General features: G+C 41.6%; 2 protein-coding genes across 6 annotated transcripts in view; one reads left to right on the top strand and one right to left on the bottom strand.

The window, feature by feature from the left end:
* atp1b4 (ATPase Na+/K+ transporting family member beta 4) overlaps positions 1-18,907 on the top strand; it is a 36,637-nt gene extending 17,730 nt beyond the window's left edge. For both annotated transcript variants that reach the window (XM_088343934.1, XM_088343935.1), the window contains exons 4-10: positions 2,699-2,827; positions 4,389-4,493; positions 7,463-7,514; positions 7,581-7,728; positions 14,419-14,475; positions 14,558-14,650; positions 17,252-18,907. In XM_088343934.1, coding sequence (XP_088200060.1) covers positions 2,699-2,827; positions 4,389-4,493; positions 7,463-7,514; positions 7,581-7,728; positions 14,419-14,475; positions 14,558-14,650; positions 17,252-17,413 — 746 coding nt within the window. In that variant the 3' untranslated portion in view covers positions 17,414-18,907. The remainder of the gene's footprint in view (positions 1-2,698; positions 2,828-4,388; positions 4,494-7,462; positions 7,515-7,580; positions 7,729-14,418; positions 14,476-14,557; positions 14,651-17,251) is intronic.
* Positions 18,908-19,910: 1,003 nt separating this feature from the next.
* ints10 (integrator complex subunit 10) overlaps positions 19,911-26,258 on the bottom strand; it is a 48,656-nt gene continuing 42,308 nt past the window's right edge. For 2 of the 4 annotated variants that reach the window (XM_088343928.1, XM_088343929.1), the window contains 3 exons: positions 25,575-25,668; positions 22,886-22,954; positions 19,911-20,422 (listed from right to left, as the gene is read on the bottom strand). In XM_088343928.1, coding sequence (XP_088200054.1) covers positions 20,266-20,422; positions 22,886-22,954; positions 25,575-25,668 — 320 coding nt within the window. In that variant the 3' untranslated portion in view covers positions 19,911-20,265. The remainder of the gene's footprint in view (positions 20,423-22,885; positions 22,955-25,574; positions 25,669-26,258) is intronic. The other 2 variants (XM_088343930.1, XM_088343931.1) reach the window with 1 other exon arrangement.

The following is a 26,258-nucleotide window of genomic DNA, read 5'->3' as shown; positions in this document are numbered from 1 at the left end:
GGCTGGAAGGAATTCTCGCCGGGCCCGAACAGAAAGAGGTCTTTGTGGACCCCGGGGGAGGGGAAAGCCCACAGCGTAGCAGCAAGGTTTGGGCCAGGGGTGTCAAAGTCATTTGAACTCGGGGGCCACGCCGTAGAACAGACATTAGAGGGAAAGAAAAGAGGGAGAGAAAGAAATAAGAGAAAGAGAGGGAGAGAAAAGTAGAAATGGTGGGATAAAGAAAGAGAGAAAGAGAGAGAGAGAGAGAGAGAGAGAGAGAGTTAGAGAGAGAGAGAGAGAGAGTTAGAGAGAGAGAGAAAAGGGGAGTATATTCGAGAGAAAGAAAAAAGAGAGAAAGAAATAAGATAAAGAGAGGGAGAGAAAAGTAGAAAGGGTGGGACAAAGAAAGAGAGAAAGAGAGAGAGAGAGAGAGAGAGAGAGAATGAGAGAGAGAGTTAGAGAGGGAGAGAAAAGGGGAGTATATTAGAGAGAAAGAAAAAAAGAGAGAAAGAAATAAGAGAAAGAGAGGGAGAGAAAGAAATAAGAGAAAGAGAGGGAGAGAAAAGTAGAAATGGTGGGATAAAGAAAGAGAGAAAGAGAGAGAGAGGGAGAGAGAGAGGGAGAGAGAGAGAGAGAGAGGGAGGGAGGTAGAGAGAGAGAAAAGGGGAGTATATTAGAGAGAAAGAAAAAAGAGAGAAAGAAATAAGATAAAAAGAGGGAGAGAAAAGTAGAAAGGGTGGGACAAAGAAAGAGAGAAAAAGAGAGAGAGAGAGAGAGAGAGAGAGAGCGTGAGAAACAAAAGAGATAAGAAGAGAATTAGTGAGAGACGGGGAAAGAAAGAGAGAGGATGAACAAAATCCAAAGAGAAATAGAGAGAACGAGAGAAGGAGAGAAAATAGGAGAGAAAGAGATATGGAGAAAGCAAGAAAGAGAGAGAGAGAGAAAGAGAGAAAAGGAAAAAAGAAGGTCAAACGACAGAATGAAACAAAGAGGAACAAAGAAAGAGGAAACGAGAGACAGAGTGCGAAAGAGAGGGAGTGAGAGAGAGAGAGAGAGACAGAGAGAGAGTGTGAGAAACAAAAGAGATAAAAAGAGAATTAGTGAGAGACGGGGAAAGAAAGAGAGAGGATGAACAAAATCCAAAGAGAAATAGAGAGAAGGAGAGAAAATAGAAGGAGAGAAAGAGAGATGGAGAAAGCAAGAAAGAGAGAGAGAGAAAAGAGAGAGAAAAGGAAAAAAGGAAGAGAGAGCTAAAGAAGGTCAAACGACAGAAAGAGACAAAGAGGAACAAAGAAAGAGAAAAAGAGAGACAGAGAGCGCAAAAGAGAGAGATTTAGAGAGTGAAAGAAAAGGGGAGTAGATTAGAGAGAAAGAAAAAAAGAGAAAGAAATAAGATAAAGAGCGGGAGAGAAAAGTAGAAAGGGTGGGACAAAGAAAGCGAGAAAGAGGGAGAGAGAGAGAGAGAGAGAAAGAGAGAGAGAAGGGAGCGTGAGAAACAAAAGAGACAAAAAGAGAATTAGTGAGAGACGGGGAAAGAAAGAGAGAGAATGAACAAAATCCAGAGAGAAATAGAGAGAAGGAGAGAAAATAGAAGGAGAGAAAGAGAGATGGAGAAAGCAAGAAGGAGAGAGAGAAAGAGAGAAAAGCCAGAGAAAAGGAAAAAAGGAAGAGAGAGCTATAGTAGATCAAACGACAGAAAGAGACAAAGAGGCACAAAGAAAAAGAAAGACAGAGAGGGCGAAAGAGAGAGAGAGTTAGAGTGAGACAAAAGGGGAGTAGATTAGAGAGAAAGGAAGAAAGACACAGAAATTGGAGAAAGAGAGGGAGAAAAAAGAGGGAGAGAGAAAGAAAACGTGACAAACAAAAGAAATAAAAAGAGAAAAAGCGAGAGAGGGGGAAAGAAAGAGAGAGAAAGTATGCAATCCAAAGAGAAATAGAAAAAGAGAAAGAGAGAATGCGAGAAAAGAGGAGAGAAATAGAGAAGGGAAGAAAGAGAGATGGAGAAAAAAAAGAGAGAGAGAAAGAGAGAAAAGGACAAAAGGAGAGCAAAAGAAGGTAAAAAGACGCAGAGAGAAAGTAACAAAGAGGAACAAAAAAGAGAAAGAGACAGAGTGAAAGAGAGAGATAGAGTGAGAGAAATGGGAGTAAGAGAGAGTAAGAGAGAGAGAGAGAGAGAGAGACAAGTACAGTGTCTTTGTTTGAGGCACCTGGCTCTGACAACATCAAGTTGACACATTTCAACCTGCAGCTTGTTTTTCTCTTGCGCTTCTCTGAGTGTTGTCTCGCGGGCCGGATTCAATCCCCTAGCGGGCCTGTTCTGGCCCGCGGGCCGCCTCTTTGACACCCCTGGTTTAGAGCAAGTCCCACGTTTCGAAAGTGCAGACGCAGCAAATTGATCACAATTTATATGTATTATCCATGAAGTTTCACCACTATATGGACCCATGCGGGGGAGGCAAGTACTGCAGGCAATACCAACAGGAAAACAGGACCGAGTCGAAACCCGGGTCTTGCGGGGCAGAGGTTCGTTGACGGACCGACAAAGGAAAAATGAGAGCGCACTGAGCTTAAATAGACGGAAAGGCAATTTGTTAATGAGCCCCTGCTGGCCACGGTAACAGTCCAATATCAATTTGAATCGATTCGTTTCTGGTCTTTTTGAAAGATCCTTTTCTTATTTTCCATTTGACGTCGGCCATCTTTTCCTCTGTTTTTTCAGGCCTGATCCTTCTCTTCTACGCTGCACTTTATACATTCCTGGCGGCCATGTTTGGAGGCTGCATATTTTGCCTGATGTGGTCCATTAGTCCCTACCGTCCCACCTACAACGACAGAGTCATGCCGCCGGGTAAACGGGACCCCGCCCGCGACACCTTTGACTTTTTCCGACTTTTGGTGATTCGTTTGCGTTCCTTGGCGTTACTTTAAAGTTACAACGGATTCAAAAGCTTTGAGAAACAGTTGACGAAACACAAGGAGAAAAGGGGATGATGTGAAAAAGACGAATCTCGTGTTGCTCCCGTCCCCTTGACAATTGCAACACTTTTCACATGAATCAATTCTGACTATGGCAGCCTAGTTCAAATGAATCTCTGACGTCCAGGGCATTTTATGGCAGTCGACCTTAAATGAATCTTTGCATCAATATCTGTCTATGGCAGTCTACCTTAAATGCATCTTTAACATCTCTAGCTGTCAATGGCAGTCTACCTTAAATGAATCTTTGACGTTTATAGCTGTCTACGGCAATCTAGCTAAAATGCATCTTTAACATCTCTAGCTGTCAATGGCAGTCTACCTTAAATGAATCTTTGACGTTTATAGCTGTCTACGGCAATCTAGCTAAAATGAATCGCTGACGTGGAGGGCAGTTTATGTCAGTCTACCTTAAATGAATCTTTGACATCAATAGCAGTCCATGGCTGTCTAGCGATGATGCATCTTCAACATCTTTAGCTGTCAATGGCAGTCCACCTTAAATGAATCTTTGACTTTTATAGCTGTCTACGGCAGTCTAGCTAAAATGAATCGCTGACGTGGAGGGCAGTTTATGTCAGTCTACCTTAAATGAATCTTTGACATCAATAGCAGTCCATGGCTGTCTAGCGATGATGCATCTTCAACATCTTTAGCTGTCAATGGCGGTCCACCTTAAATGAATCTTTGACTTTTATAGCTGTCTACGGCAGTCTAGCTAAAATGAATCGCTGACGTGGAGGGCAGTTTATGTCAGTCTACCTTAAATGAATCTTTAACATCTCTAGCTGTCATTGGCAGTCTACCTTAAATGAATCTTTGACATCAATAGCTGTCTATGGCAGTCTAGGGGTAATGCATCTTTCACATCTCTTGCTGTCAATGGCAGTCTACCTTAAATGAATCCTTGATGTCTATAACTGTCCATGCCAGCCAAAATCAAAATAAATCTTTGGTGTCTATAACTGTCCATGGCAGCCAACCTCAAATGAATTAATAGCTGTCTATGGCAGTGTAGCTAAAATGAATCTTTAACATCTCTAACTGTCAATGGCAGTCTACCTTAAATGAATCTTTAACATCTCAAACTGTCAATGGCTGTCTACCTTAAATGAATCTTTGATGTCTATAGCGGTCAATGGCAGTCTAGCTAAAATGAATCTCTGACGTTCAGGGCAGTTTATGGAAGTGTACCTTAAATGAATCTTTAACATCTCAAACTGTCAATGGCTGTCTACCTTAAATGAATCTTTGATGTCTATAGCGGTCAATGGCAGTCTAGCTAAAATGAATCTCTGACGTTCAGGGCAGTTTATGGCAGTCTACCTTAAATGAACCTTTGATGTCTATAGCTGTCTATGGCAGTCTAGCTAAAATGAATCCTTAACATCAATAGCTGTCCCATTTGACCGTCCGTCCCGTCCCACCCGCAGGTCTGACCATGGCCCCGCACCTAGAAGGTCAAGACATCTCCTTCAACGCCTCCGACCGCAAATCCTGGAGACGTTACGCCAGATCCATGGACGAGCACCTAAGACGTGAGTTCAAAAACCCCCCCCCGGTACCTTCGGGACTTTTTTCTCTTTTCCGAGAGCGTTGCATGCTGGGTAGGGAAGCCTCATTGTGCGCTTTCCCCCCCTTCCGACTTTCCTTTCATTCATTCACGCTGCCTTCATCGGAGAGGCCTTGGCAGGGAAGAGACCTTGGCAAGATTTACACGAGCCTTCGTCCCTCCTACTTCAAGCCCACCAGGAGAACCTACAGAAGACTGCTGGTCACTTTTTAGAACTGGGCTCAAAGTCCAAATTGTTATATTTCTAAGTCAGAAGTAAGAGAACCTGTAGAATAGGGTGAGATCCATTAACTAAGCCGGGGGTGTCAATCTCATTTGAACTCGGGGGCCACACGATAGAACAAACATTCTGTCGGGGGCCGGACGAGTAGATTAAAGAGAAAGAAAAAGAGAGATAAAGAAATAAGAGAAAGAGGAAGGGAAAAGTAGAGAGGATGGGACAAAGAAAGAAAAAGAGAGAGGGAGAGAGCGTGAGAGACAAAAGATAAAAAGTCGTGAGAGAGGGGGAAAAGAAAGGGACAGGAAGAAAGAAATCCAAAGAGAAATAGGAAGACAGAAGGAGAGATAAGAGAAAAGAAAGCGCGAAGGGTAGGAAGAGAGAAAGAGAAAAGAGAGAAAAGGAAAAAAAGAGTTAAAAATAGAAATAGTCAAATAGGGGGAAAAAGAGACAGAGAAAGAAATCCAAAAAGAAATAGAAAAAGAGAAAGAGAGGAGGGAAAAGAGTAGAGAAGGGGAAAGTAAGAGAGAGAAAGAGAGAAAAGAGAGAAAAAAGAGCAAAAGAGGTTAAAAAGACAGAGAGAGAGAAAGAGACAAAGAGCAACAAAGGAAGAGAAAAAGAGAGACACAGAGAGTGAAAGAGACAGAGAGTGGGAGAAAAGGGGTGGAAGAGAGAGAGAGAGAGAGAGAGAGAGAGAGAGAGAGAGAGAAATAAATACAGTGTCTTTGTTCGAGGCAGCTGGCTTTGGCAACATCAAGTTAACATATTTCAACCTGCAGCTCGTTTTTCTCTTGCGCTTCTCTGAGTGTTGTCTGGCGGGCCGGATTCAATCCCATAGCGGGCCTGATCCGGCCCACGGGCCGCCTGTTTGACACCAGTGGACTAGGGTTTGGAGAGGAAGTTTGGCTTTTAAATAAGGGTTTCAAATGTATATTAAGGTTCCAGATAGGATTGGGGCTAAGGTTAGAAAGGAAGGTTTAGGCTCCTTTAAGCCTCTTCGACACCTGTGAACTCAGTATTAAGTATTTAATCACATGTTCGTTGTTAATAGGTAGAAACAGGGTTCGAACGGGTGCTTGAAATCCTTGAACTTGAATGTTATGTTTTCAAGGATTTTAGAAGGTCTGAATTTTTTGGGGGGGGGCAGCACGGCAGCGCAGTGGATAAAGCGTGTGCGGCACAGTTCTGAGGTCATGAGTTTGAACTTCCCATGTGGAGTTTGCATGTTCTCCCTGTGCTTGCGTGGGTTTCCTTTGGTTTCTTCCCACATTCCAAAAACATGCATGTCAGGTTAAGTGGCCGGTCCAGATTGTCCCTAGGTCTGAATGAATGAGTGAGTTGTCTGTCCCTGGCTGGCAAGCAGTTGAGGGTGTCCCCTGTCCACTGAAGACAGCTGGGATGGGCTCCAGCATCCCCGTGACCCTACTGAGGATAAGCAGTGCAGATAATGGATGGATGGATGGATTGATGGATGTTTCAAGACTAGCAGCACGGCAGCGCAGTGGTTAGCGCGTACGCGGCACAGCTCTGAGGTCATGAGTTCGAACCTCCTGTGTGGAGTTTGCATGTTCTCCCCGTGCTTGTGTGGGTTTCCTTTGGTTTCTTCCCACATTCCAAAAACATGCATGTCAGGTTAAGTGGCCGGTCCAAATTGTCCCTAGGTGGGAATGAGTGAGTGAGTTGTCTGTCCCTGGCTGGCAAGCAGTTGAGGGTGTCCCCTGTCCACTGAAGACAGCTGGGATGGGCTCCAGCACCCCCGTGACCCTACTGAGGATAAGCAGTGCAGATAATGGATGGATGGATGGATGGATTGATGGATGTTTCAAGACTAGCAGCACGGCGGCGCAGTGGTTAGCGCGTACGCGGCACAGTTCTGAGGTCATGAGTTCCAACCTCCTGTGTGGAGTTTGCATGTACTCCCCATGCTTGCGTGGGTTTCCTCCCACATTCCAAAAACATGCATGTCAGGTTAATTGGCCGGTCCAAATCGTCCTTAGGTGTGAATGAGTGAGTGAGTTGTCTGTCCCTGGCTGGCAAGCAGTTGAGGGTGTCCCCTGTCCACTGAAGACAGCTGGGATGGGCTCCAGCATCCCCGTGACCCTACTGAGGATAAGCAGTGCAGATAATAGATGGATGGATGGATTGATGGATGTTTCAAGACTAGCAGCACGGCGGCGCAGTGGTTAGCGCTTGTGCGGCACAGTTCCTGTCGTGGGTTCAAATCCAGCTCCAGACTTCCTGTGCGGAGTTTGCATGTTCTCCCCGTACTTGCGTGGGTTTCCTCCGGGCACTCCAGTTTCCTCCCACGTTCCAAAAACATGCATTTCAGGTGAATTGGCCGGTCCAAATTGTCCCTATAGGTGTGAATGAGCGAATGAGTCTGTCCCTGTGTGCCCTGCGATTGGCTGGCAACCAGTTCAGGGTGTCCCCTGCCCACTGCCCGGAGATGGATGAGATGGGCTCCAGCCCCCCCGCGACCCTAATGAGGATAAGCGGTACGGCTAATGAGATGAGATGAGATGGAAGAATTTTGGGAGAAGTGCCTGTAATGTCAAGAACCAGAAGTTTTTCAGGACCCAAACGCGTGACGTTACTCACGCAAGCCTTTTATTTGATGGGAAATTGGGAGTCAACATGGACTGAAAGAATAAGAAGTCAAAGTTGACCTCACCTCACCAGAACCATTATCCCCTATTTGTTTTTTCCTTCCCCTTTAGCTTACAACGACGGCGCGCAGGAGAGGAAGAACATCCGATGCACACAAGACAGGTACAGGGTTGGGACGGGTGCCGGAAATCCTCGACAGTGCTTGAAAAAGGTGTTGGAACCCTGCAGGTACTTCATGCAGGAAGACTTGGAGGAGGACGTCCAGAGGAAAGCTTGCCAGTTCAAGAGGTCCTGGTTGGGCGAGTGCTCGGGTCTACAGGACCCCCACTACGGATATTCGCAGGGGAGGCCCTGCATCCTCCTCCGAATGAATAGGGTAGGACCCAAAAGGATATTTTTAGTCCTAGTTTTTTTTAAAATCCCCCTCTACTTAAACGTTCAAATCCAGGGTTGGGTAGTGTTACTTTAACTGGATTACTTTCAATGACTTTTGGATTACTTCAATAGCAAATATGCTCATAAAAGACACTAGAAACTAAATGAATAAATAATAAAATGAATAAAAATAAATTTTGTTTCCGTCGCATTTGATGTTCGTTTTGCCGGAGATCAAAGAGATCAAAGCCAGGAGAGAAAGTTTACCACGTGTTGTGAGTCATCATTTTATTCCTATTGAGTTTCCTTTGTCTTTTATTAGAATATTTGGTATTGGAGTCATCCAAAAGTCTTTGAAAGTAATCCCGTTAAAGTAACCCTACCCAACCCTGAGTATTTCCACAAAATTAGTTTTAAAACTCCAGTGCCATCAAGAGCAGGTAAACATCTGACAGCTTTTGCTGTGGGCACGGTCCTTAAATATTGCTGTTTACTGGTTCCTTTAGATTTATTAGAGTCAGGTGCAGGTGATGAGAAGCAGGCGTAGTGTCCTCCTGTTTGTTCCTATGTACTATATCCAGGGTTGGGTAGGGTTACTTTAACTGGATTACTTTTGGATTACTCCGATAGCAAATATGCTAATAAAAGACAAAAGAAATGAAATCTGAATCAAATGACTCCATTTTGTGCAGGCTCGGGGAGTAACGGAATACATGGAAGGGCAAAAATGATGTTTGGATTGATTTTCGTTTTGTTTCTGTCGCATTTGATGTTGGTTTTGCCGGAGATCAAAGAGATCAAAGCCAGGAGAGAAAGCTTACCACGTGTTGTGAGTCATATTTTCATTCCTATTTAGTTTCTTTTGTCTTTTCAGATTCAGATTCAGATTCAGATTTACTTTATTGTCATTCGTGTACACGTGTATACAGAACGAAATGTCGATACATCTGACCCGCACAGTTTCTTTGAACGTCAGCCGGGATAGATAAGATTAACCACGTCTTCGTCAGAATTTTAGCGCAGCAGTTCGTCATCTCGCGGTTCGATGCCTCTTCCAGTTGTTAAATGGTCCAGTTTATTGTCCAGAGAGCGAATGTTAGAGGGGTTAGCATTTAGCCTAGCTGTTAGCCCGGCCCGCTTCGTCGAGGGGTTAGCCTTTAGCCTAGCTGTTAGCCCGGCCCGCTTCTTCGTCGCGCCGCTGTCTTGCCACTCCGCTTCGCTGCTTTGTAGGCCGCTGGTCTTGTAGGTCTTGTTGACATAGCAGTCCGTGGCTAATAAACACTCCCGAGTGGTCGTAGCACCGAGCGCTTGATGTCGAGTGGTCGTAGCACCGAGCGCTTGATGTCCTCGTTCGGCGATTCGCTGCCTTGTAGGCTGCTGGGTCTTGTCGACATAGCAGTCCGTGGCTAATACACATCAAGCGCTTGATGTCTGGATGATCGCATATCCAGCAAAAAAAACTGCGATCGTAACTTAATCTGCAGTTCGAGCCGACTTTGTGCGCCATCAAAACTGAGTCGAAGACTGGATCTTATGGCCGACGCGTAAAAAAACCGTTGCAAGTCGATGCGGCCGCAGCCATCAGGGCGCCGCCATCTTGTTGATGTTTTGATGTCCCGGGCGCTCCCGGCAAAAGTTTTATTAGCATATTTGGTATTGGAGTAAACCAAAAGTCATTGAGAGTAATCCAGTTAAAGTAACCCTACCCAACCCTGATTTTATGTTCGTTTTGCCGGAGATCAAAACCAGGAGAGAAGGCTTACCGCGTGTTGTGAGTCATCATTTGATTCCTATTTAGTTTCTTTTGTCTTTTATTAGCATATTTGCTATTGGAGTCATCCAAAAGTAATTAAAAGTAATCAAGTTAAAGTAACCCTACCCAACCCTGATTTTATGTTCGTTTTGCCGGAGATCAAAGCCAGGAGAGAAAGCTTACCACGTGTTGTGAGTCATCATTTTATTCATATTTAGTTTCTTTTGTCTTTTATTAGCATATTTGCTATTGAAGTAATCCAAAAGTCATTGAAAGTAATCAAGTTAAAGTAACCCTACCCAACCTTGTTCAAATCTATCTAGTGTACTTCCCTTAACAATGAGTTCTTTACGACCAGAGCTCTGGCGCCACCTTGTGGCATCTCTGCTACTATATATTAGGTCTGATTAATGCACACACGATGAGAGTTGTGATTTTAGAGTTTCCACCAGCACAGGGTTGACGAGCTTGAGACTCTTTGAACTAAGAAAATACTTTTTAAGGTTACATTAGAAATTGACAATAATCCTATCACCTTAATACATGGTTGGGAAACTGTTTGGGGTGTAGAGTCACATTGGGATAAATGTACGCACAAAAACATAAAAACGTCGCACGTACGAAAAACACGTACGAAAATGTACGTAAAACAATCACAAAGTACGTAAACACGCTTAAAAGCTTGTGTAAACGCGTACGAAAATGTAGGTAAAACACGTGCGAAATACGTGAACGCGCACAAAAGCGTACGTAAACACGCATAAGCGTACTAAACAGACGCGAGAAAGCGTACATGAACACGCACAAAAACTTAAAGTACGTAGACATGCGCGAAAATCAACATAAACATATACGAAAATACACACAAAGTACGTGAACACGCACAAAAACATTGTCAACACTCACAAAAGCGTACCAAACAGACGCAGGAAAGTGTATGTAGCATAAACACGGACAAACACACACAAAGTACGTGAACGCGCACAAAATCATATTTAAACACGCATACAAAAACGTACATACCGGGCACAAAAAGTATGTAAGCACACACAAAAGTGTATGGAAACATGCAAACAAAAACGAACGTAAAACACGAACAAAAACTTACGATACGTAGACATACACTAAAATGTACTTATACTCACACAAAAACCAACATAAACATGTACAAAAAGTATGTAAACACACACTAAGTACGTGAACAGGCACAAAAGCATATTTAAACACACATACAAAAACGTATGTAATACGCACGAAAAGTATGTCAACACACACAAAAGTGTATGGAAACATGCAAACAAAAACATACGAAAAAACGAAAACGTATGTAAACATGCACAAATATGTACGCAAACACACACAAAAAACAACATAAACATGTACAAAAAGTATGTAAACACATACGAAAATGTACGTAAACAATCAAAGTACGTGAACACGCACAAAAAGTATGCAAACACGGACAAAAAGTATGTAAACACGCACGCACAAAAGTGTCCGTAAAACACACACAAAAAGTACATAAACATGCACAAAAGCGTACTATAACAGCCGCACAAAAACGTACGCAAACACGTACAAAAACCAACATAAACACGTACAAAAATAATGTAAACAGGCACAAATCACGCGTAAACACGCACAAAAGCGTACGTAAACACATACGAAAATGTACGTATACACTTACGAAGTATGTGAACATGCACAAAAATGTAAACACGCACAGGCAAGTGACCATAAAACACACACAAAAAGTACGTAAACACGCACAAAAGCGTACTTTAACAGCCGCATGAAAGAGTACGTAAACAGCTGCACAAAAATCAACAAAAACACGTCCAAAAAGTATGTAAACACGCACAAAAGCGTACGTAAACACATACGAAAATGTACGTAAACAATCAAAGTTCGTGAACACGCACAAAAAGTATGCAAACACGGACAAAAAGTATGTAAACACGCACGCACAAAAGTGTCTGTAAAACACACACAAAAAGTACGTAATCACGCACAAAAGCGTACTTTAACAGGCACACAAAAACGTACGCAAACAGCTGCACAAAAACCAACATAAACACGTACAAAAAAGTATGTAAACACATACGAAAATGTACGTAAACACTCAAATTACGTGAACACGCACAAAAAGTATGTAAACGCGGACAAAAAGTATGTAAACACGCACGCATAAAAGTGTCCATAAAACACACACAAAAAGTACGTAAACACGCAAAAAAAATCAACATAAACACGTGCAAAAAAGTACGTAAACACATACGAAAATGTACGTATACACTCAAAGTACGTGAACACGCACCAAAGCGTACGTAAACACATACGAAAATGTACATAAACACTTACAAAGTACGTGAACACGCACAAAAACTGTGTAAACACGCACACACAAAAGTTAACATAGAACACACGCACAAAAGCGTACTTTAACAGCCCCACAAAAACGTACGTAAACACGCACAAAAACCAACATAAACACATACAAAAAGTACGTAAACAGACACAAAATCACGCTTAAACAGGCACAAAAGCGTACGTAAACACATACGAAAATGTACGGAAACACTTACAAAGTACGTGAACACGCACAAAAGCGTACTTTAACAGCCGCATGAAAACGTATGCAAACACGCACAAAAACCAACATAAACACGTACAAAAATGTACGTAAATACACACAAAGTACGTGAACACGCACAAAAACATTAAAAAAACGACGTACGTAAAACACACACAAAAGTATATGTAAAAAAGCACAAAAACTTACAGTACGTAGACATGCACCAAAATGTACGTATACACACACAAAAACCAATATAAACACGTACCAAAATATACGTAAATACACACCCAAAGTACGTGGACATGCACCAAAACATCAAAATCACGCATTCAAAGACGAGTGTAAAACGCACATAAAAAATATGTAAAAACGCACAAAAGCGTACGTAAACACATACGAAAATGTACGTATACACTTACGAAGTATGTGAACATGCACAAAAATGTAAACACGCACAGGCAAGTGACCATAAAACACACACAAAAAGTACGTAAACACGCACAAAAGCGTACTTTAACAGCCGCATGAAAGAGTACGTAAACAGCTGCACAAAAATCAACAAAAACACGTCCAAAAAGTATGTAAACACGCACAAAAGCGTACGTAAACACATACGAAAATGTACGTAAACAATCAAAGTTCGTGAACACGCACAAAAAGTATGCAAACACGGACAAAAAGTATGTAAACACGCACGCACAAAAGTGTCTGTAAAACACACACAAAAAGTACGTAATCACGCACAAAAGCGTACTTTAACAGGCACACAAAAACGTACGCAAACAGCTGCACAAAAACCAACATAAACACGTACAAAAAAGTATGTAAACACATACGAAAATGTACGTAAACACTCAAATTACGTGAACACGCACAAAAAGTATGTAAACGCGGACAAAAAGTATGTAAACACGCCAGATAAAAGTGTCCATAAAACACACACAAAAAGTACGTAAACACGCAAAAAAAATCAACATAAACACGTGCAAAAAAGTACGTAAACACATACGAAAATGTACGTATACACTCAAAGTACGTGAACACGCACCAAAGCGTACTTTAACAGGCACACAAAAACGTACACAAACATGCACAAAAGCAACAAAAACACGTCCAAAAAGTATGTAAACAGGCACAAAATGACGCGAAAACACGCACAAAAGCGTACGTAAACACATACGAAAATGTACGTAAAAAATCAAAGTACGTGAACACGCACAAAAAGTATGCAAACATGGACAGAAAGTATGCAAACACGCAGAGACAAGTGTCCATAAAACACACAAAAAGTACGTAAACACGCACAAAAGCGTACTTTAACAGGCACACAAAAACGTACGCAAACAGCTGCACAAAAACCAACATAAACACGTACAAAAAAGTACGTAAACAGGCACAAAATCACGCGTAAACACGCACAAAAGCGTACGTAAACACATACGAAAATGTACGTAAACACTCATAGTACGTGAACACGCACAAAAAGTATGGAAACACGGACAAAAAGTATGTAAAAACACACGGACAAATGTCCATACAACACACACAAAAAGTACGTAAACACGCACAAAAACTAACATAAACACGTACAAAAGCGTACGTAAACACATACGAAAATGTACGTAAGCACTCAAAGTACGTGAACGCCCACAAAAAGTATGCAAACACGGACAAAAAGTATGTAAACAAGCACCCACAAAAGTGTCCGTAAAACACACACAAAAAGTACATAAACATGCACAAAAGCGTACTATAACAGCCGCACAAAAACGTACGCAAACACGTACAAAAATCAACATAAACACGTACAAAAATAATGTAAACAGGCACAAATCACGCGTAAACACGCACAAAAGCGTACGTAAACACATACGAAATGTACATAAACACTCAAAGTACGTCAACACGCACAAAAAGCATGTAAACACGGACAAAAAGTATGTAAACACACACGGACAAATGTCCATAGAACACACACAAAAAGTACGTAAACACGCACAAAAACCAACCTAAACACGTACAAAAAAGTACGTAAACACATACGAAAATGTACGTAAACACTCAAAGTACGTGAACACGCACAAAAAGTATGTAAACACGTACAAAAAACTACGTAAACAGGCACAAAATACTGCATAAACACGCACAAAAGCGTACTTAAAAAGTCACCAAAAAATATGCAATCGCGCACAAAACATACATAAAGACGCACAAAAATATACGGAACAGTAACCACGGAAAGTCAACAAGCGACATGACCCTGTTACTATAAACCAACGCTATTCCCTCCCCCGAAAACAACGCACTGTCCCTTTAAAACCTTTCGGCTAGCTGACCCGCTTCCCGGTTTTGCCTTGCAGATTCTGGGCTACCTTCCCGGTCAAGGAAAACCCGTCAACGTGACTTGCGCGGTCAAGGTAACGATAAAACATCCCCATACGATACAATCTCCTGATATTCCTAAATTCCAGTGGAGACAAAGACATGATCTCCTTTTAGAGAGGACCACCAGACGCCTTGGGAGAAATACAGTTTTTCCCTAAGAGTATTTTCGACCTGAAGTACTACCCTTACTACGGAAAACTCCGACACGTAAGTATACTTTTGTAGACGACACTTTTGTTTGGACCTTAATCACAAAGAGTCTCAAAGGGCTGCACAGACCACAGATTATTGCAAACTACAGACTATTATGACAGCATCCCCTGATCTAAAACCGACACGAGGGCAAGGGAAAAACTCAAAAACCTCAGTCAAGTCAAGTTTATTTGTGACTCTCTTAATAACCAAGAGTCTCAAAGGGCTGCACAGACCACAGATTATTGCAAACCACAGACCATTATGACACCGTCCCCTGATCTAAAACCTACATGAGGGCAAGGAAAAACTCAAAAACCTCAAGATGAGTCAAGTCGTGTTTACTTGTTTGGCCCTTAAGCACAAGGAGTCTCAAAGGGCTGCACAGACTATTGCAAACTGATCTAAAACCAACATGAGGGCAAGGAAAAACTCAAAAACCTCAACATGAGTCAAGTCATGTTTATTTGTTTGGCCCTTAATCACAAAGAGTCTCAAAGGGCTGCACAGACTACAGACTACAGACTATTATGACAGCATCCCCTGATCTGAAACCTACATGAGGGCAAGGAAAAACTCAAAAACATCAGCATGAGTCAAGTCCTGTTTATTTTTTTGGGCCCTTAATCACAAAGAGTCTCAAAGGGCTGCACAGACTACAGACTATAACAGACTACAGACTATTATGACAGCATCCCCTGATCTGAAACCTACATGAGGGCAAGGAAAAACTCAAAAACATCAGCATGAGTCAAGCCAAGTCCTGTTTATGTTTTTGGGCCCTTAATCACAAAGAGTCTCAAAGGGCTCATCAGACCACAGATTATTGTAAACTACAGACTATTATGACAGCATCCCCTGATCTAAAACCTACATAAGGGACAGGGAAAACTCAAAAACCTCAACATGTGTCAAGTCCTGTTTATTTGTTTGGCCCTTAATCACAAAGAGTCTCAAAGGGCTGCACAAACCACAGATTAATACAGACTATTATGACACCATCCCCTGATCTAAACCCTACATGAGGGCAAGGAAAAAGCAATAAATAGATAAAGAGATAAAGCTAAAGGGAGATAAAGATAAAGAGAGATAAAGATAAAGGGAGACAAAAAATAAGGAGAAATAAAGATAAAGAGAAATAACAATAAAGAGAGAGATAGAGAGAAATAACAGTAAAGAGATAAAGAGAGAAATAATGGTAAAGAGAGAGTGAGGGAGAGAGAGAGAAAGGGGAGAGAGAGAAAGGAGCGAAAATGAGAGTGACAAGAGAAAGAGAGAGAAATTGAGAGAGAAAAAGAAAAAGAGTAAGAGCGTGAGAAAGAGAGAGGGAGAGAAAAAGGAGAAAGAAATAGAGAGAGCAATAAAGCTAAAGGGAGATAAAGATAAAGAGAGAGATAAAGAGAGATAAAGATAAAGGGGGACAATAATAAGGAAAATTAAAAATAAAAAGAAATAACAATAAAGAGATAGAGAAATAAAATACAAAAAAATACTACAGTATATTACAGAAATACTAAAGACATAAAAAAATTACTGTATTAATACACAAATAGTACAAAAATAGATATACAACTAAAAATCTACTACGGAAATACTGCAAAAATACTAAAGAAATACTAAGTAAATACTACAAAGAATACTGCAGAAATAACACAAAATTACTGCAAAAACAAAACTACAGCAATACTGTACTACAAAAATACTGCAAATATACAAAAAATATACAAAAAGTATACTATAGAAATACTACGAAATACAAAAAAAATATTATACTACAATAATATTACAGAAATACTACAAACATGAAAAATACTTTTAATACACAAATACTACAAAAAACAGATCAAACAAAAATTCTACTACGGAAATACTGCAAAAATACTCCAGACATACTGCAAAAATAATAATATGGAAATACTACAAAACTACTACAGAAATAATACAAAATTACTGCACAAATAAAACTACAGTACTATTACAAAAAATAACATGAAAATATATAAAACAAAGATATACAATGGTAATACAATACTACAAAAATACTACTATGGAACTACGACACATATAAAACAATACTACTAAAGTACTACTATGGGAATACTACACAAACCAATTCCTGTGGTGTGTCTTGGGCAAGTACAGCATGGTGGTTCCCATCCCTCTCCAGGCCAATAAATACTGCAAAAGAATACTTCCAAAATACTACAGATAAGTAACAAACACTCTACTTTGGTCAACAAAATACTACAAAAATACTACTACCGAAATACTACACTAATGGTTGGCTCCCTTAACCACCATTTCCTGTACTGCTTTTTGGGCAAGTACACCCTGGTGGCTCCCATTACCTCTCCAGGCCAATAAATACCCAAAATAACAATACTACGGAAATACTAGGAAAATACTACGATGGAAATACTACAAAAACTACCGCAGAAATACTATAAAGATAGAATGCCAGTATTACTACTAAAAAACTACAGAAATTCAACAAAAATGGGACTCAAAATAAATATAAATGATAATATTACAAAGGTCTCCAAACCTGGCCCCTTGGGCAAATTTCGGGACCAGATGTGGCCCCCCCGAGTCCAACTTCTATTTTGATCCCCTCAGGTGAACTACACGTCCCCGGTGGTAGCGGTGCGCTTCTCGGGGGTGCAGTACGACACTCACCTCCAAGTGCAATGCAAAATCAACGGGAAAGGTATCATCAACGACTCCCCCACCGACCGTAACCTCGGGAGCGTCACCTTCTTCTTGGATGTCGGGGCGTAGGCCCTACACGTTGCTCCTTTATGCCGTGCCGTGAAAAAGCAGTACCGCCCCTTCCTGATTTGTGCGTTTTTTTGCATATATCTCACTCACAAACGTTTCGGACTGTGAAGATCATACCAACCCGAGGAAATACAAAACGCGCTTTTCAAATGTTGATTCCGTTGATTAGGAAAAAACATGATTAGTAACGAGTCTCACAACGATTTGGAGGAAATTTGACCACCGTTCTCAGTTTTCTCCATGTTTGGATAATGCCTCTGACAGTGGTTGGCTGGAGCACAATAGCCTTGGGAATGACTTTGTGATAGATTTCAATCCATTTTTTTTTATTTCTTCTGGAATTTCTTTGGATTGCAGAAATGTGGTTTCCCAAAATTGTGGTTCGTCGTCAGTTACTTTTACATTTAACAGGGGGGGGACGATGCCTTTTTCACATGGGGCCAGATTGTTTTTAGAATCTAGATTTAAAAAGTGCATTTTGTATTCCCTTGGGTCGGTATGATCTTAAAATCGGGTTGACGGTGTTGGGAATTAATATGAAAATGTAGCGTTTACCAAATTGTTCGAATGAGTTACCTGACTCCATGAACCCAACAATTGATGCGCCCTCGTTTCTTGACAGGAATATGGACCGGCATTTCCACACGGGGGCAGATTTAATTTCATTAACAATTGAACTAAGTGTACTCCATTAAAAACAGTCGAATTTGTGACGTTGGAGTCTCTGGGAAGCCTTTTTTTTCCAAGTCCTTTAGCTTTTTCCTATTGGCCATATTCTCCCTGCCTAATGGCCTGCCGGCCCCTCCCATGGGCGTGCCAAGGAAGCCCCCGCTGGGCGTCACGATGTCTGGAAAACTCAAAACAACTCCGAGCGTTTCTACGTCATCAGGGCCTTATTCTCAAAACAACGCCTGCCGTCCTCCGTCTGGACGTGCCGATTATCTTAACAGCAGTATGTCCCGTTCTGTAAACAACATTTCCTACCAGGGTGCCCTGAACTTTCACTGCTCATTGAATAAAGGCAGTCAGTAAATAACTACAGCATTCAACTCACTAAATGTCACTTGTATTCAATCACATAAAATCCTTTATAGTCAATTGTATAAAATCCTTCAACAGTCTGAAACATTTGTGAGTGAGAAATATGCAAAAAAAACACAGAAACCAGGAAGCGTCCGACTCTATTTTCACAACACCGTACGTTTTTTGCCTGCACGACGATTTTCGTTTCGTCACCAGATAATTTAGCCAAAATAACCCGACTAAACGCCTTTGTCTTGGGCTATGCAAATCCAGTTAAGGATTAAACCAGTAATGCAATTTAGGAAAAAATATGATTCGACGGGTGCTGATTTTCTCTAGATCATATTGGTGAAATGCTACTAATCTGAGTTTGTACTTTTTTTTTTTAAAACTTGTATATTGGAAGGAATATGGTGCAATGGAAACAAGTTTTGCACTGGACTCACACAATAAAACTGTCTCAAAAATGGACACAGTGTCTCTATTTGGAATTTCTCTGCTGAAAATGTTTGTCCCTTTTTAGCAATTTTTTCGAATTGGGAAGTTAATGTCAGTGTCTGAAAATCGTGAGAAAAAGTGAGCGGCCACCAGGGGGCGGACAACTCTGAAGAGATGAAGAAAAAGAGATAAAGAAATAAGAGAAAGAGGGAGGGAAAAGGAGAGAGGGTGAGAAACAGAAGATAAAAAGTCATGAGAGAGGGGAAAAGAAAGAGAGAGGAAGAAAGAAATCCAAAGAGAAAAAAAAAGACAGAGGGAGAGAAAAGAAAGCACGAAGGGTGGGAAGAGAGAAAGAGAACAGAAAGAAAAGGAAAAAAGGAAGTTAGAGCAAAAGAAGTTAAAAAGACACAGAGAAAGAAACAAAGAGCAACAAAAGAAAGAGAAAAAGAGAGACACAGAGACAGAGAGTGAGAGATAAGGGGAGAGAGAGAGACAGAGAGTGAGAGATAAGGGGAGAGAGAGAGAGAGAGAGAGAGAGAGAGAGAGAGAGAGAGAGAGAGAGAGAGAGAGAGAGAGAGAGAGAGAGAGAGAGAGAGAGAGAGAGAGAGAGAGAGAGAGAGAGAGAGAGAGAGAGAGAGAGAGAGAGAGAAAGAAAGAAAGAAAGAAAGAAAGAAAGAAAGAAAGAAAGAAAGAAAGAAAGAAAGAAAGAAAGAAAGAAAGAAAGAAAGAAAGAAAGAAAGAAAGAAAGAAAGAAAGAAAGAAAGAAAGAAAGAAAGAAAGAGAGAGAGAGAGAGAGAGAGAGAGAGAGAGAGAGAGAGAGAGAGAGAGATACAAGTACAGTGTCTTTGTTGGAGGCACCTGGCTTTGGCAACATCAAATTGCCCTATTTCAACCTACAGCTTGTTTTTCTCATGCGCTTCTCTGAGTGTTGTCTCGCGGACCGGATTCAATCCCTTAGCGGGCCTGATCTGGCCCACGGGCCGCCTGTTTGACACCTGTGTATTAAGGATTGAAAATCGGAATAAATAACAGAACAACACTTTAAAATGAAGTTTATTATAAATCTACTTAGAACATTCATTGCATGTATATGACATGGCTGTTTTCCATCTACTATCATGTACTTGTATATACTCATCTTCATTCACGCAATGTTTGCGTTGCGTCGACTGCTACGAGCCACGTGAACTCCTCTTTCCACGATGCTCGGAATGGAAGTTTACGTTTTGTAGCGTCATAAACGTTGTTGGCTTCTTTTGAATCTTTCTGCACAACGCGCCGCCATCTCGACTAGGTTCCCTACCTCTGTTCTTGACCCCCCCCCAAAAAAGGAAGGCGTTCTCCCTACAAGGATACGGTACCGGCCTTGTTTAAAGAGCATTCTGGAAGCGTCACGGAAGAGACTGCACGATGATGATCTTCTCATTGATGCAGAAACGATGAAGGACGCTGAGGAGGTTCTCCCCGCAGCGTGAAACTTGCCTCTCCATGGCCAGACGGAAATCTTCCTTCACCCCTTTGGTGATTCCTCTGGTCACCGTGTGGTGTCTGAAAACACGGCAAAACGCAATTGCGCCTTTTCAAAATACCATCGTTTCGAGCACAGCTCCGCGGACACGGCACGCATGAAGACGAATGAAATGATGCCGGACGCCGTGGAGAAAGGGAAAGCGGCGGCACGACAACACAGGGTTCGTACATCTTTTTCCTGGCCAGATTCGAGCACTTTCCAAGCCATATTTCTGGTTTCTCCGGTACCGTTCGAAGGAGAAGAAATCCAAAGTGAAACCCGAGACCTTATTACGGACCCCGAAATCGGTTTAGAACCCCAACGTGCGGTCCACAACTAACCCTAGCTGTAACTCTAGCCGTAAACCCCGTTTCAAACTGTAACCCTAACTCTAAACCTATTTTGGAACCCAAAATTTAATTTAAAACCCTAATATGGAGATCAAACCCTAGTTGCTAACCCTAGCTGTAACCCTAGCCCCTTTTCAAACCCTTAGCCCTATACCTATTATGGAACCCAGCATTCAGTTTAGAACCCTAATATGGAGATCAAAACCTAGTTCCTAACGCCAGCTGTAACCCTAGCCCTAAATAAACAGATTACCCATAACCCTAGCTCTAAACCTATTTTGGAACCCTATATTCCCTTTAGAACCCTAATATTGAACTCAAACCCTAGTTCTTAACCCCAGCCCAAAACCTAACCCGAGCTGTAACCCTAGCCCTAACCCTGTTTCAAACCGAAACCCTAGCTCTAAACCTTTTCTGGAACACTACATTAAGTTTAGAACCCTAATATTGAGCTCAAACCCTTGTTCTTAATCCCAGCCCAAAACTTAACCCAAGTAAGAGTCCCGGCTCCTTGGCTTTGTAGCGTATTGTGAACTGACCGATAATGGATAATGGATAATGAATAAAGAAAATAGAACAATAACCCTTTGTTTCAAATCCTTAAAATCAGTTTCAAGCCCTAACTTGAAGCCCAAACCCTAGCTGTAACTCTGAAACCGGGTGACGGCTAAACGGTGACCCTAACTTTAAACCTATTTTGGAACCCAACATTCAGTTTAGAACCCCAATATGGAGATCAAACCCTAGTTCCTAACGCTAGCTATAACCTAGCACCTAGCCCTAACCCCGTTTCAAACTGTAACCCTAACTTTAAACCTATTTTGGAACCCAACATTCAGTTTAGAACCATAATATGGAAATGAAACCCTAGTACCTGACCCTAGCCCTTACCCCTTTTCAAACCATAACCCTAGCTCTAAAACTATTTTGGAACCCCAATATGAAGATTAAACCCTAAATCCTGCCCCAATTATGTTTGAAATCCTTAAAATCAGTTTTGAACCCTAACTTGAAGCCCAAACCCTAGCTGTAACTCTAGCCCTAACCCGGTTTCAAACGTTGACCCTTACACTTTAAACCTATTTTGGAACCCAACATTCAGTTTAGAACCCCAATATGGAGATCAAACCCTAGTTCCTAACGCTAGCTGTAACCTAGCACCTAGCCCTAACCCCGTTTCAAACTGTAACCCTAACTTTAAACCTATTTTGGAACCCAACATTCAGTTTAGTACCATAATATGGAAATGAAACCCTAGTACCTGACCCTAGCCCTTACCCCTTTTCAAACCATAACCCTAGCTCTAAAACTATTTTGGAACCCCAATATGAAGATTAAACCCTAAATCCTGCCCCAATTCTGTTTGAAATCCTTAAAATCAGTTTTGAACCCTAACTTGAAGCCCAAACCTTAGCTGTAACTCTAGCCCTAACCCGGTTTCAAACGTTGACCCTTACACTTTAAACCTATTTTGGAACCCTACATTCAGTTTAAAACCCTAATATTGAGCTCAAACCCTAGTTCTTAACCCCAGCCCAAAACCTAACCCAAGCAGTAACCTTAGCCCTAACCCTGTTTCAAACCGAAAGCCTAGCTCTAAACCCATTCTGGAATACTATATTCAGTTTCGAACCATAACATGGAGCTCAAACCCTAATTTGTAAACCTACACCTACCTCTAGCTGTAACCCTAGCCCTGACCCCATTTCAGAACCCCGAATCCAGTTTAGGAGCCTTAACCTTCGTTTCTAACCCTAGCCCCAATCCTATTTCGGAACCTTAAAATAAATTTGAAACCCTTACTTGAAAGCCAAACCCTGATCCAACACATTAGCTAATAAACATGGATAGATAGATAGATAGATAGATAGATAGATAGAAAGCGCTTCCCCTCAAACTCAAGCATTTTCTAAGGATTTCAAGCCCCCGTACGAACCCTGCGACAAGACATACTCTCCACTGACAAATGAGCACAAAAAGAAGAGCCGTGGCTCAAATCAACCAAAAAAAAGACGACCATTTCCTCCAAAATGGTCGGCCCGGATGACAAAAATAATAATCTGGGAGGGGAAGGGGAAGGGAATGAAAAGCGACCGGTTCTGGAGAGTGGGGGACGGGCGGGCACTTGTGGTAGGAGTGGCCCGGGGGTACCTGTCCATGGTCTGCACCCCTTGGAGCAGGAGGGTGTTTAACTCCAACCCCAGGGTGGGCCTAGGGGTCCTGAAGAACATTCAAACACTTGGTCAGTGCGGCTACATCCAAGAAGCTCACCAAAGCAAGAAAAACCCTCGTGTTTTAGGAGAACAGTTCATATAGAAAACTACTACGACCCCTTTTAAAAGCCGGTCTACAGAACCCACCCACCCCCTTACGTTCCTTCTACAGGAACTTCTCCCCCTTCCATCTACAGACCCTAGAGTCACAACCCATCCCATATCAGGCAACTCTTTGTTCTAACTGGTTGGTTCACCATCAGTTGATTGGATTACCGAAGCCGACTGACAACGTTTTCAATTGCAATTTAAAAAAATTGGCAACCAAATTGTGCATGCAGTACCAAACGGGCCCACAAGGGGGAGAACATGGGGGAAGGTCAGCCCACCCCCCCTTTTCTGGTTTCTCCAGTACCATTCGAAGAAGAAGAAATCCAATGTGAAACCTTAGCCCCAACCTGAACCCCTCGGGTGGAGTTAAGTCACGTCAGCTATAAAAGGTGGATGCACCCACCCCTCACTCTCTTTTGCTACCGGACGAGGGGCGTTTGAGTGTCACCCCCCCAAATTTTAGCCATCAGCCCAGCCTCATTTAAGGTATCTTGCGCAGGAAATGCAACATGCTGTCTGGTTTCTGAGTAGATGTTACGCTTAATACACCTCGTTAGGTAAATTCCCCAAATTATGCAGGAGTTTCTCAAAGTAATTCCCATGTTGCCGTCTCTATTCATCTCTGTAAAGTAGGCTTAAATGTATTTGCTCAAGGTGTGTATTTCGAATCAGTTTGATGACGTCTCTCAGTCTTACTCTCTTTGTTTGAATGTCTTGGTACTTTTCCAGGGGGGTGGACTTTGTTTTTTTGTCTTTTGTCTCAATATACCAGTACTTTTCCATGTCTTGTGATTTCAATAAAACACAGAGGTAGACGGGGGGAGACCCAGAGGGAGTGTGATCAGCGAGCTGAGAGAGAGTAAATTATCTGTTCCTCCCCCTCCTACTCCTGCTGCAGTTGTTAAAAAAACTAAAGTTTTTGCCTGAATTTCTTTTTAGAGTTAACCAATTTTTATAGCTCTCCCACACGTCAGTGGTCTTTTGTTTTTTGATTTGATTATCATTGCCATGAAAATTTTTCTTTTGCAATTTTTTTTCATTTTTTTCCCCTGAGACAGTATTTTGGGGACTAATTCCGGTGGAGAATCTTGAGCACCACCTGCTGGCCGACTCAGTAACCACCTAATTAGATTATGAACCGAATAACTATAATTTAAAGCAACTCTCTCTACAATTATATATTGAAAGCTAGCGGTGTTAAATAATTCAATCATTTAAAATAAAAAATGATTGATTACAATGACAGGCAAAAAAACACATAAACGGTGTTTTGAGGAGTAGAAATTTGTGATGATACTGCACATCCTAGTACTACGGAAGACCGAATGACCATTTTGCTATTAGCATTTAATGGCAACTCGCGCCAAATCGCGCACTGCCCGCACATTCTTGGCGCACAAGAAAATCTAGCCAGCGCACAAAAATGAGGGCTCAAAATTACTAATTAAGAAGCGAATTAAGTCAAAATTACAATGCATCAAGGTAAAAATACACGGGTTCCCCTGACGTTGTGCCCTAAATGCGGTATTTTGAAGTAGAACGAAGTTGAGTAGTCAGTAGAGTTTTTCGAGAACCGGCTTCTTTGGCTCGGCTCACTAAAAGGAACCGGCTCTTTTGGGTCCTAAACGGCTCTTCAGGTTGTTTTTGCTTCTTTCATCCCTATATGACCAAATGTTATGTAAAATTATGTACAAATGACTTAAAGAAAGGGGGAATAGAACAAAAAATAAAAAAAAGTAGTGAAAAGCTGAGAAAAAAGAAACAAAAGGAAGAGAAAAAAAGAAGGGAAAATTGAAAAAAACTGAAAAAAAGAAAAGAAAGAAACAAAGGAAAAAAGTAAATAGACAAGAAAAATAAAAAAGTGACAGCTAGGAAAAAAACACAATGAGATTTTTTAAAAGGAATTTTTAAAAAAAAGGAAAAAACAGGGAAAAAGAAGAAAAGGTTTGTGTTGCATTCAAATAATTTCCAATTCTATCAAGTCAATCTTGTTGCCAACCTTGTCCTTCCACTAAAAAATGTGATTCAATACAGTTGTGTATCCTACAACCGACTAAATTAGCCCCCCAAAATGTTAGTATTATGCGAGAAAAGATACCAGGAATAAAAGAAATAGAAATCTTGTAAAAGAATTGTAAAAACAAATGACGTTTGTAGGCAATCGTACATGAGTCAATTCATTCAAAAGAGAAAAATAATTTTGCCTCTCCGGAAACTCAGAAAATGTAAGGTGATGTCAAGCTTTTGATAATGACTTATTTGCCACACTTGGGATTGCCGTTGCTCACTGTTGTTTCAAGCGTTGCTCACCGACTTTGTGTGAACGCTCAGACCCGTAAGGAAAATCACAGGGAACATTGTTCCATAGTGTGACTTATTCGGACCCACGCGCTTCATCTCCATTCCTAGCTACAACGACCTCTAGTGGTACATTTTTACACACTGTCACTTTAAGGAAAAAAACAACCAACGAAACCGGGGTTTCATGCAGACTCATCGGACGGTAGGGCGCTTACTTAATCAGCATTCCCTGATTGGGCAGCAGCTCCAGATGGATCCTGCCTCCGTCGGGAGTGCGCAGATATGCAAACTCCTCCAGCATGTCGATGTCTGATGGAGGATTTCAGCTCAGGGAGGGTAACCGCAAAGACACGAAAACACAATGGCGTGCGATGCTTCTCCTAGCAGGATACGGTTTTCCTACCTCCTACCACCAGAGGGCCCCAACCGGGGTTTGAACTGGGCATATGTGTGTTCAATGATCAAACCGGTGCCCCATTATCTAGAACCTTCTAGAACAGGGGTATCAAACTCATTTTAACTCTGGGGCCACGCGATGGGATGGAACAAACATTCTCTCAGGGGCCGAACTAATGAGGGAGGAAGAATGAAAAGGAGAGATGGACAGAATGAAAGAAAGGCTAGTAGATTGAGGAGAAAGAAAAGAGACGGAACAAAATAAGAGAAAGAAAGGGAGAGAAAAAGAGAGAGGGTGGGACAAAAAAAGAGAAAGGGAGAAAGAGAGAGAGGTAAAAGAGAGAGATAATATGAGAAACAAATGAGATAAAAAGAGAAATTGTGAAAGAGGGGGAAAGAAAGAGAGAGAAAAAGAAATAGAAAAGAAAGACAGAAAGAGAGAAGGGGAGAAAGAGGAAGGGAATGCAAAACAGAGAAAAGACAGAGAAAAAGGAAAAAAGGAA

This window comes from Urocampus carinirostris, chromosome 9 (genome assembly GCF_059441175.1).
Source record: "Urocampus carinirostris isolate Australia breed hairy pipefish chromosome 9, RoL_Ucar_1.0, whole genome shotgun sequence".
NCBI lineage: Eukaryota > Metazoa > Chordata > Actinopteri > Syngnathiformes > Syngnathidae > Urocampus > Urocampus carinirostris.
Note: the sequence above shows the minus strand (reverse complement) of the source record. Positions and strands in the feature narration are given on the sequence as shown.